Source organism: Cyprinodon variegatus, unplaced genomic scaffold, assembly GCF_000732505.1.
Source record: "Cyprinodon variegatus isolate N-32 unplaced genomic scaffold, C_variegatus-1.0 Scaffold66, whole genome shotgun sequence".
Taxonomy (NCBI): domain Eukaryota; kingdom Metazoa; phylum Chordata; class Actinopteri; order Cyprinodontiformes; family Cyprinodontidae; genus Cyprinodon; species Cyprinodon variegatus.
In genome coordinates this window covers 308,498-319,869 of record NW_015150519.1, presented here as the reverse complement: position 1 = coordinate 319,869, position 11,372 = coordinate 308,498, and the positions used below count along the sequence as shown (strand labels likewise).

Genomic DNA, 11,372 nt, shown 5'->3' with positions numbered 1-11,372 from the left:
TCCAACTGTTTTTAATATTCTTTTTTGTTTCTGCATTTTTTATTTTATTTAATTTACTTTTTTATTTTTTACTACTTGCTTTGATTCTGTTTTATCTTCCTGTATTTTAATCATGTAAAGCACTTTGCATTGTACTGAATTGTGCTATACAAATAAATATGCCTTGCCTTGCCTTGCCTTGGAGATAGTGATAGCATTCCTACTAATGCTTCTAGCAGCTGCCAATTCCTTCAAAATAAACCAGAGCTTATTTCAAACTGCATCATCTACATCACGTCAAAAGGTTGAGTGTCCCAGACAAAGCTGGAAAAGTCTTTATCATTTTGTATTTCATCAAAATGTCACCAATAATATCATTAAGTACACATGATTCTTGCTATAAATCACTGAGGTTTAGACTTTAGTTTCATAAATTGTTTTAATTTCTCTCATCTTCATTAAACTTATTTCTACATAAAACTCTTTAAGATACCAACTTCTCCCTTAAATGAATTAAAGATATTTAAAGGATTTACACATTATTGTTTGTTTTGATATATCATAATGATAATGATGACTGCAGTTCCATACATTTTACAGCTGGAGATGAAATGTACGGATTTAAAGTGTCTTCTCAGTAACAGACTAACATCTGAGCAGCCACAGTCTACAGACAGACACTGAGAAAGGTCAGCCATCTGCCTCGCTTGTTAAGCCGCCACTGGATGCAACGAAGTGATACAAGCAATGTGTGCATGTGTGCTTCCATGCATGCAGTGGGTGGAAGTGTTGTGGCAAAAAAAAAAAAAAAAGAAAAGAGGAAAATGGTTTTGCGGAAAAAGATCCAAAAAGATGACGAGAACGGAGCAGAGTCTTTTCCCCAACTTCTGACAGTTTTTCGGTCCAGCTCCCTTCCTCCTATCAGAGTCACCACCTGCCCCCCCTTCTTACCACCCACCCAACCTCCGCATCTCAAGATCAACATGGCACTCACTCATCCCCCCCCCCACCACCATCACCCAAACCTTCCTCCGTCGTCCACGACTCCAGGGACCGCCGTGCCAGGCGGGTGCAGGGTGACAGATGGCATACACCAACCTCCCTCCCCTCCTAGAGCTCTTCTCTCCTCTCCCTCCTACTGCATCAGCCCCCCTGCTCGGCCCCCCGCCCCCCCCTCCTCCGGTGGCGCAGCGGCGGACCAGATCAGTGCCATTCTGTCTCATTAGAGCCTGGCTAATTAGCGTAGCCTCTTCCAGGGGAGAGTGAGTGAGTGTGAGAGAGATGGAGAGAGGATGATGATGGGAAGGGAGGGCGTTGGTGGCGTTGACGGCGATCTGTGCTCTTCTGGTCATTGAGGAGTCGAAGGGCATTGAGCCCCGCGGTGCGCCGGGCTCCCAGGGCGCTTGTTTTGCGACAGCGGGGTCTCTGATTCCACCCACTGCATAATTCCTCTCAGGAACTGTCGAGAATGTTTAGACACTAAAGTCAAGCCAAAGGAATTGCCCCAATCTGCTCCACACCACCATGCAGCTAGCATCCCAATGCTACGCTAAATATTAGCTGCCAGACTCACCGCTCCCCTTTCAACAACGTTGCTATCAAATCAGAGCTGTTCATATCATATCTAGCACCTCTATAGCTTTGATCAAACCGGGCTGCTGTGGTTTCTAATGGCTGTGTCATAACTGGATCAGAACCAGTTATTTTCTGCAATTTGGACGAGTCCTGAAGCTAAACAGAAACGCACTAATCCTGAAGCGTTCACTCGCCAAAAAAAAAAAAAAAAAAAAGTCTCTGATTTCAATCGAAAACGTCTCTGCTTCTTTTTCAGATTGACTGGAAGTGAGTTGCAACCTTTAATCAGATAAAGTGACGTGGTTCAGGTTAGATTCACAGCTCTATAGTTGCATCTCTGAAAATGTGGCAGTAAAAGAGTGATTGAAATGCAACACTGAATATGTGAGAGGAGGTGGAGGAGGGGGGCTGTTAGGGTCTGGCAGAGGCCTGCTGTGGTTACGAGCCCTAAGAGAGAACAGGATGGCTGTGTTCCAGATACCTCCCAAACACACAGAGTACACACATTCAATCTGCCTAAACAGAAACCTATATCTACTACAGAGGAAGCACAAACACAGATCTATACACACGTCGGCAAACACTCAGTGGAGCAGAGCAGGCACCAATCAGGTAAATGTTTACTACTCCTCCATCTTAGGAAACACGAGATGAAATAAGGACCGAGTTTCCTTCAGGGTTCTATCAGCTACTCTTCTCTGATTAAATCAAATGCTTCTCCTAAACATAAGGCTGCTAACAAACACCCACTGAGCGCACACGGGACTGACGCACTGGTCAGCTGATTTGGTGTTCTGAAACACCCCACCCCCAAGCTGAGCCTGAGCTGACGGGACAGTGCCAGCTTTGGTGATGAGGCCTCTCCGTCACCCTCCCCCAACGATTATTTCCCTGGACCCCATATGGGCACCCTGCCAGTCGAGCCCATCCTCCATCCTCATCGCCAACCACGTCCCCGACGCTCACTGCTGGCACGATCCTTTCATTCTGGGTTTCTGTAGGGTTATATTTTGCCTCGCACGGCTGCAAACATCTCTTGACCTTAGCTACAAACCGAAAGGCAGTAAAGATGGCGATGTTGATAGCTCATGTGAGGAAAAATCCTCCAATCAGAAGGAGCTATGATTTCACCACTAACACCTCTTTTCAAGTGAGCAAGGAGAGATGAGTTGGCAGCAGCATGTAGCAGGGTTAAACAGACACAGAGTCGGTGCTAATTACTTACTTGTTTTGCCTTCCCAGAAATGAGTTCTTGAGAATTTGTTTTTTTTAAATGAATGAATAGAAGGTAGATTCTGTTCTTCCTCTTTTGTATAACGAAACATTTTATTTTCAGGCAGTATTAACTCAGCAGCATTCACGGAAATCAGAGCAGTTAAATTTCAGAAAACCATGAAGAGATTAAATCTATAAAAACAGCTTTTCTCAGAAAAAACAAAATACATGTGGTTTCTAATTGGCTTCGACTGTGGTTTTGTATTTATGTTGGAATATTTTAGCAATTCGTTGAGACATTGACCCCCTAACAAAAACAAATCACGTATCTCAAGAGGAGATTCAAGGTTAAAAAATAAATCACCATCACGATCACAATTATATTTTAGAAAAGAAAAAGGCGAAAATTTTAAATTCGGCAAATGAATCTATTTTTATTACTGTTTTAGAACATCTAGCAGGGTTAAGATCAATGTGGGCAACAATTCATTAAACATCACTGAAGCTGGCTTTCTTTTGGTTAGCATGATAAAGGCCTATTTCCCCGGACAACTTAGATCGGCTTAGTTTCAAAATGTACGACTTTTATACAAGAAAAATCAGCAACATTTGAGAAAAATCCACAAGATTTGAAAAACTTTGTTTTTGTTGTAAATTCTATTAAATTAAAAATATTTGATTCCTTGGATAAAGACCTGAATGTGCCACATAGGTAGAGCTGCCATTTGGTAATCAATCTGTTGACTAATTTTATTTTTAATAGATTACAAAGGCAACTTGATAGATTTTTTACAGAATTTAAGCCTAATGAAGCTAAAACGTTCTAGGAATTATGTTAAGAATATATTTAAAGAATTTTTTTTCCCTCATCGGTACAAATTCTGTTTTTTTGTAACGTTTGGCTAAATCAAGCGATCACTGATCTGATTTATTGTTGCAGCCCGAGGTTAGAACCTAAGAAATGTTTGATATGTTATCTACAAGCTGGTAATTTTTTTTTTATCTAGTTCTTTTTGTATTTTTGCTTTATAAAATTACGTTTTTTGACCATATCTGAAGTTTCACATTATGTGCAAATTTGAAATAAATGATCCGTTACATTTTTTTTTGAAAAAGGTCATCCTATTTATACAACACTGAGAGGATTGTTTTCTTTTTTTTTTTATTACAGATTATGTAGCGCCTACCATTTTCTTATCGCCATTTCTAGCTGAACTTGGAAAATATATGAACAAACAGTTTCTTTTAAAACTGCACAGGAACTTTTTTTTGCTTTTTTCATGTTGATTTATCAAAAAGAAAAAATGTTTTATAAAAAAATGGAGCTGAAACCAACAAATGTTAACATTTCCTAAGATAATATTCATTTTAACAGCTCCTGATTAGTGGGGATTTCCTTTTTAGACAATTTCAGTACTGCTAGAATATATAAGAATCTACAACATTGAAAAGTTTTTTGCTGGTTTAATGGTTCCGAATCTGACTTTAAAAAATAAACTGAAGTCTGGATTAGCAGGAAAAGCCTGATCGGTGAATCTTTAACATAACAAGATATGACTGGAACCTGTCGGAAGTTTCTTGAAATGATGTGTAAATAACTCAATTGAACAAAATTTCTATACACGCAATAAATCTACATAAATTTGGAAAGATTAAAATAGAAGCCACCACCTTAACGCTCTTCAAAAAGTGACAAGGAGACACATTTTTCTGTTAGCTTCCAACATTTTTTAGGGAGCAGGTTTGCGTTTGGAGCAGCGACTGGTCTGAAGGTTGCTGGGAGCTGTGGCGGCTGCTGAGGTAAGGGGGGAGACCAGCTGCCCGGGAAGCGCCCATTACGAGATGGAGCCAGAGATAAGTGCTCTCACAGGCCCCTTTTCAGAGGCATAATTAGCACACTTCTTATCTGCAGCTCAATTCACATTCACACCCGCCTGCCATGAATGGAACGTGAAAAAGAGGCAGAAATCGGAGGGAACGGCGGAGGCAGAGGGGCAAGACGTAGAGACGGGAGGGGAGGCGGGGAGGGCACGGTGGAAATCGGTTCCCAGACAAGCCGTCAATTTGGGAAGAGGTGAGACAGGAGCGAGTTAATACTGCGACTGCCTTTTCTCTTTCTCCATCCTACGAAGGAGTCTTTGAACTCTTTAACAAAAACAGTGGTTTGTGCATCAAACTGCAATTTGGTAAAACAAAGCTATCTGGGGCTATAATCATCCTAATCAGCAAGAAAAAAAACATAAAGCCTTTGCAGATATTTCGAGATTATTCCGCCCTTGGTGATCTATTTCCCCACCCGTCCTCCTCATCAGGCACAATTGTGGAAATCTCTCCAGCTCTGCCTGCGACACACACATTAACGCTAAGTCCTGGGTGCCGCAGCTTTAATTGCTTTTAATAAAGAGTTAAACTGCTGGTGTGTTTTCTCCTCGTCTGTTTCTCTGTTTCCAGCACACACAGGCTCGTATTGTTCGAGCTTTGTGAGAGCTGACAGGGGCCCCTCATCATCATCTTACTGCGCCGAGCTAATATAAACAGGTTTGTTTGGTGTTGAAACAGCGTCAACTGAACTCCAAACCCACAATAAAGAAGACATGATGACGATAACTCACTGCTGCCATGTTTCTGGAGTCAAACACATTTCTCTCCTTTTACCTAAAAGTTTTCATCTGGATTATTATCATGGGGGTGATCAAAGATTAAAGAATGTCTATAAGGGGTTAAATTAATCAAGGATCTATCTTTTTCAGGCTACTTAAAGATGCTTTAAAGGGAAACTAAACCAGATAACAACAAAAAATTCTCCATTTTGTTTGTTCTTATTTGTTGGGCGTTTGGTTGTGGTGTGTTCAGGTACCTGGCTCTTAGACGCGGCCACCTTGGCGAACAGGGCCTGGGACACCTTGGCCCGCTTCATCTCCTGCTGGATCTCGTCATAGATGGTGGAGGTGATGTTCAAGATGCAGTTCTCGGTCTTTCCGTTCCACTCGCTCGGCAGAGGCGATGGTTTCACCTAAAAAGAGAAAAGGTGAGAAAACTGCTAAAGAAGTCTGAGCATTTTGAAATGAAAATGTATTTTATTGTCTATAAACTCTACTTAACTAAACTACCAGAAACAGTAAAGTACCCAGAAGGTCCTTTCCTATTCAAACATGATTTTGAAAAAGTCGTTTTTTGTCATATTATCTTCTGCATATTTGCCATTTTTTTCCTGATACAGTTTATGGCAAACTGAAATCTTTAGTTTCATGGTTTTCTCTCATTAACAGCTTTCAATCTGCCACTCTTCAATCATTCTCCTACCGCTTCGCTGTTATGTCTCAGTGTTAGTCTATCAAAATCACTCCTCTCCTTCATCTCGCTTCCAGGATACATTTTAAAATCCTAGCCCCTACTTTTAGGCCTGACTGCATTCCTGGTCTGATTCTCCTCGTAGCCTGAGGTCTTCAAGTGAAAATCTGCTTCTGGTTCCTGGAACCAGTTTTTGAAGTCGAGGAAACGGGTCTTTTAAAGCAGTGGCAACGAGCTTCCTTCATCTCTATGTTCCCTGGACTCTGTGGACACTTTTATAAAGCAGCTGAAAACGTGACTGTTTACACAAGCTGTTCAAAACAGCTAATCATCTTATTCATTTAATTTTTACTTTCATTTTAATTGTGTTTTCTTGCTTTTTCTTTGTTTATTTGTATCATTTGTTTTTGAAAAGTCTGTGAAAAGTGCTAAACAAATTAAGTTTACTTGTATAAAATCCTACTTAAAAATGTGTATTTTTAGCATGACAAAATATGAAAGACAGTCAAAGGATAGAATTACTTTGTTCAGACACTTATGGTTCTTATGATTTACAGGGAGGTGACAAGTGAGTGAAGGCCAGCAGGAGTACAGGATGCCTCGCAGACATATTAGCTTTACCAGCACATGATGGAGTTTGATGGGGGTCGCTTTATGGATACGCATGAGGCCAAGTGGTCGGATCCTGCACTCACTCAGCATGTGGGGTTATGTTAGAACCAACAGCATTGTCACAACTGAGCTTTCTTCAATGTGACCCCGTATCAAACTCTGACAGATGCTGGTAATGTTTTGAGATGTGTCTAGGGAGCATATCACCCATCACTGGTCTGCACTTGTACCAAATTACATCCAAACTGCGCGGCACCTTCTTGATACTTTACTCTTTCAGTGAGGGACCTCATTTACTGATACTTTCTGCTGTCTAAAGGTGTAGTGAGCATGCAGTGGCCGTGGGTGTAATCGTGTGTTCACATTTTGCAGTGTTGCAGTTGGAGGGGTGAGTGGGTGACGCTGTGTGCTCACAGGTGAAATGCCCACAGGAATTCGGGGATTCCAGTCCTCTGGCCTCACGCTGTTGCAGTCTTCCCGTCGGGGCTGAAAAGGAAAAAGAAACAGCCATGTTTGTTCAGGCTCACACTTGGAACGATAAAAAGGAATCTGTCTGCACTGATACAGACACGCACACACACACACAGGGGTGTAGATTACACCCACACAAGAGCTGGATTGTTGCTTAGCTTAAAACCACTCCGATGTGTTGTATGAAATGTTAGTATTCTTATGTGGAGCTGGTGATTAAAAAGCAAATGCAAGTCAAGTGAAATCAAATCATTTTTAATCAGCGGCTTGTTGCATCTTGACAAAAATCTTTTGACAAGGTAACAAGCATCCTAATAAAAGCATTACCCAAGAATCATTAGCATATGAATCATTCCATATGAGGCTTTTGAAAGGAGACATGCACAGGGCTGGGTATGAGTGCAAGTGAATGGCATTCAAATAAATTATAATAACACCAACAGCGAACAACTCCTACCAAATAAGAGCCTGAGATCAAAAAACATATATATATATTCAAGTATTTGTCTAGCCGCCTAATGCGAGGCTGATGTGTTAACGCCGATCCCAGAATCCTGAAATTTGTGGTTTAGATGAAATGTCTGGGTATCCCTGCCTCTTTTATCTTCTTTCATGACAGCTTGACGCCGTAGCCCGTCAGTCTGAGTGGGGCGATACCGTGTCAAACAAATTGTCGAGGCTGGGACGTGCAGCGACTGGCTTTGGGGGGAGCCGTGCTGAGCCGTCAGCACACATGAGAGAAACATACCTCTGCATCTGTTTTTATGAGGCCAATAAAAAGCCTCCTCTGTCTCTGGCTCAATTGCCACCTTGGCTGATTTATGTGCTTGAATTTACACTGCATTGCTCCACCGCTGAGGCTGGCAGATGGCCAGGGCGCACCAAGCGAGCAAACCTGCGCCTGTGGTCGTGCGTGAGAACTGCCTTGTACAGGAGCGGCTCTATAAGATAAATGTCTGCGAGCTGTAGTCACATGGGGGAAGTATACAACCCCTGGAGCGATTGGGCTGATGTGTCAACAGTATTGTGAGAGCTGTGTGAATAAGAATCAAAAAGCAGATGCCTTGAACTTTTTTTATTCTTTGTCTTGACTGTTAACACTGCATATTTACAGCAGTTAAATGTGTCACTGTAGTGTCTCCATTGAGTGGTTGTGTCTCCATTGATTAGCTGGTTGATGCAACACTGAAAACTTTTAACTGCATTAGTTCTTGTATTGTTATGATTTGTTTGCACATCTGATTTTTTTTCTACTTGCTGACTGTTATGTGTGCAAAAAAGTTTTGCGCTTTAGAGTTTGAAACTGGAGTTGCCCCGCTACCTTTATCCTCAGGTTATAAACTGACCAGGCCAAGCCAGTGGCAAGGGTGCTTTTTAACAGTACTACTAAAGAGATCATTTAATATCTGATCTAAATTAAACCACCAATACCTTGGGTTACTCATTTGTTGGGGTTTCCAGCTGGAGTGTAGAGCACACACCTCCAAGTTGTACCCTGACTCGGCCGCGATAGTTGCCTGATTAAATAAAGCAGTCTCTTTTTTAGGTTTTAAGTTAAATATATATAAATATTTCCACTTTCCTCTCATAGATTAAGAAAATTCGGCTTTTGAAAGTTATGAAAAATATGATTTTTTCAGTTTCTCCTGGTTAGCCGGTCCAAAAACGTTGGAATAACTTGTTTAAAATGGACTTTGTCTTCACTATTAACACTCCAGTTCTACTTCTGTTTTTCAGAAATTGGTTTCATATGAGCAGAAAAGGCTTTGTTAGATTAGATCTCTAAGCAAATGATTTCCTGCATCAGATGTGATTAGAGACACACCAAACAGTTACCGTTTCAAATCTCAACCTTGGTTACAGGTGCAACAATGACAATACTAAACAGCATAGTTTGGAGGGTTTTTTCCCAAAATTTTTAACCTTAATAAATTACTGTGCAAAGATTAAGTATTAGACTCTGAATCACTGTCCTGAATTCGCTCAGCTGCTCACCGTATTAATGTGAAATGCTTGAGTGCTTTTGCTCCAAAGTCCTACTCTTTTAACTGCCATGCAGAGCACTTAAAAGAAGAGGGGGCTTGATTTTGGAGATGGAAGGGCCTTTGTCTTTCTTACTTTCCCCCCTTTCACCTGAATAAAAGCCAAATATTCTTTACAGACAGGACAGAGGACGCCTTTGTCTGCCCCCCCGTCACCTCCCCGATGCAGCTGACCGCACATCAAATGGACTTAAGTGGTAGAAAGTTGCCACATACGTCTCTTATAAAGGACACTGACTCTAAGAAAGGGTAGAGTTGTTCTGTTGTATGCAGGGATTTGGAAAGAGCCACCGACTAAACTATGTTTGATCTTTCATGGAGCTTGTCATCACCGAAGGAACCATTTTTTTTTTAGCAAGTGCTGTTTAATGCACGCTAAAAGGTCAAAATTACCACTGAGTTTTATTCCTCCATCATTTGTGAACGATGAGTGGGAAGGTCGGTAAGGATGCAAAGCTCATTTGCATAAAGAAAGAAGGTAAAGGAAAGTGAATCACCTAAAAGTTTAGTAAACATGTCTCCAGAGCAAAGGCAAACTTATACATAGCAGCTGTATTAAACTAGCTGTAAAAACTATATATCATTAAGTGAAGCTTGGATGCATACATGGAAGAAAATGTTGATGTGCTAATTAGTACCAGAAGAGTCAGTGTTTGCAGCATAAAATGTGTAACCTAATGAGCAACCACCTCATCTAACAGCTTGTCCAACATGTCTGGATTTGGATTCTGATAATCCAGGAAAGACGAAGAAAGCACCAGTGCGCCGTGACTCTGCATACCTTTCCTCATCACTGACTGCTGAAGGACGCCTTCCCTAAACGATAATAATATGTCAAAACAGGCAGCTTAAATGTTTTAATAGTTTGGTCCTGGGGTTTAGGGGTAGGAATGGGGGCGGGGGTTCAACAGTGGTAGTTTAGCAAAGTTGTGTTAGGATGCTGTGCACCAGCAAGGCGTGATCATTATAGATTTTGAACCAGTAATCCCTCAACTGTCCTCATTTATTCAGTAATAAGTTACCTAAAATATTTCAAAGCTTTTCCAGCACACTTCAGAGGAAGTGGTTAATTTTCAAACATCCTCTGATGAGACGTTTGCTTTGTATTGCAAAGCTGAATGCAGAGATTTTACAGCTGCCTAGATTTGAGGTGGATCTAAGTTATTCACCAGCTGCATTTTATGCTTATATATTGATACACCAAAACTATGGTCTGTTTTAAAGCAACATTGATCTATGCTACTGATGGGAGCTAACTTGTGACTAATGGATAATGTGTACTATCTGAAAAACACAGTGAATTTTGAGCATTTCTATGAAGCATTTTTAGCCTAAGCTTGGCTTAGACATTGTTTGCGATGTAAACCATCACTAGAATTAAATATCTGTAACTGTACACTTTACCTTTTAAGAAAAAAATTTAACTGAATCTAGAATTTATTAAAATTTCTGTAAAACTCAAGGCTAGCTTTAATGACTAACTGAACTTGTTGCTACGGGCATACAACTACTTATGAATGACAATTTACGAAAGATATTCTGCATTTTAATATTTAATCCCTGGCTTTGATTTGACCAAAGAAGCTTTTATAGAGGTTTACCGCCGTTGCCACGATTCAGGTCAAAATGTCGCCTTAATTTTTATCTTTTTCTGGCTTAATTTAAAGGTAAAAACCCAAATTTGATCACTGTAGAAGCCCTAACTCGCACTGGAAAAGCCAGCAGAGCACCAGCCAATGGAGCTGAGTACCTGTACGGGTCGACTGGTCGGCGTGCTGATGAGGGGGGTGGAGCCCATGGCAGATGCCGCTGTTAGGCTCCGCTCCCTCTCTTCCTGATAGATGCGGTCGCGCTCCGCCTCTGGAAGCTGAAGGAAGTTCTGCATGGCACGCAGGTTGACCAGTAGCGACTGGGACGCCGTCTTGGGGTCTTCTTCCTTCCGTAGGATCTCAGACAATAATCCCTGTAAAAAAAAACAAAAAAACGTGAAGGATTAAAAAAAGTGTGACAGTGATATCACTTGTAAGTGCTTTTGTTGAAGAAAAGCCGCTGTAGCCGTTTCGGCAGACACCATTCTTTATTCATATCAAAGAAAAGCTCAATTCCCTTTCAGCTCCGTCTGTCCATTTACGCGCGACAAAAACACTTCACTGAAACTCGTGTGCATAATGCTCGTAATTTTGCATG

The 11,372-nt window shown here is 41.2% G+C and overlaps 1 protein-coding gene across 10 annotated transcripts in view; it reads right to left on the bottom strand.

The window, feature by feature from the left end:
* Window positions 1-11,372, bottom strand: part of LOC107082981 (DNA-binding protein SATB1-like) — a 77,362-nt gene that overhangs the window by 18,485 nt on the left and 47,505 nt on the right. For 8 of the 10 annotated variants that reach the window (XM_015371886.1, XM_015371890.1, XM_015371892.1 and 5 more), the window contains 3 exons: window positions 10,936-11,148; window positions 7,036-7,158; window positions 5,627-5,782 (listed from right to left, as the gene is read on the bottom strand). In XM_015371886.1, coding sequence (XP_015227372.1) covers window positions 5,627-5,782; window positions 7,036-7,158; window positions 10,936-11,148 — 492 coding nt within the window. The remainder of the gene's footprint in view (window positions 1-5,626; window positions 5,783-7,035; window positions 7,159-10,935; window positions 11,149-11,372) is intronic. The other 2 variants (XM_015371888.1, XM_015371891.1) reach the window with 1 other exon arrangement.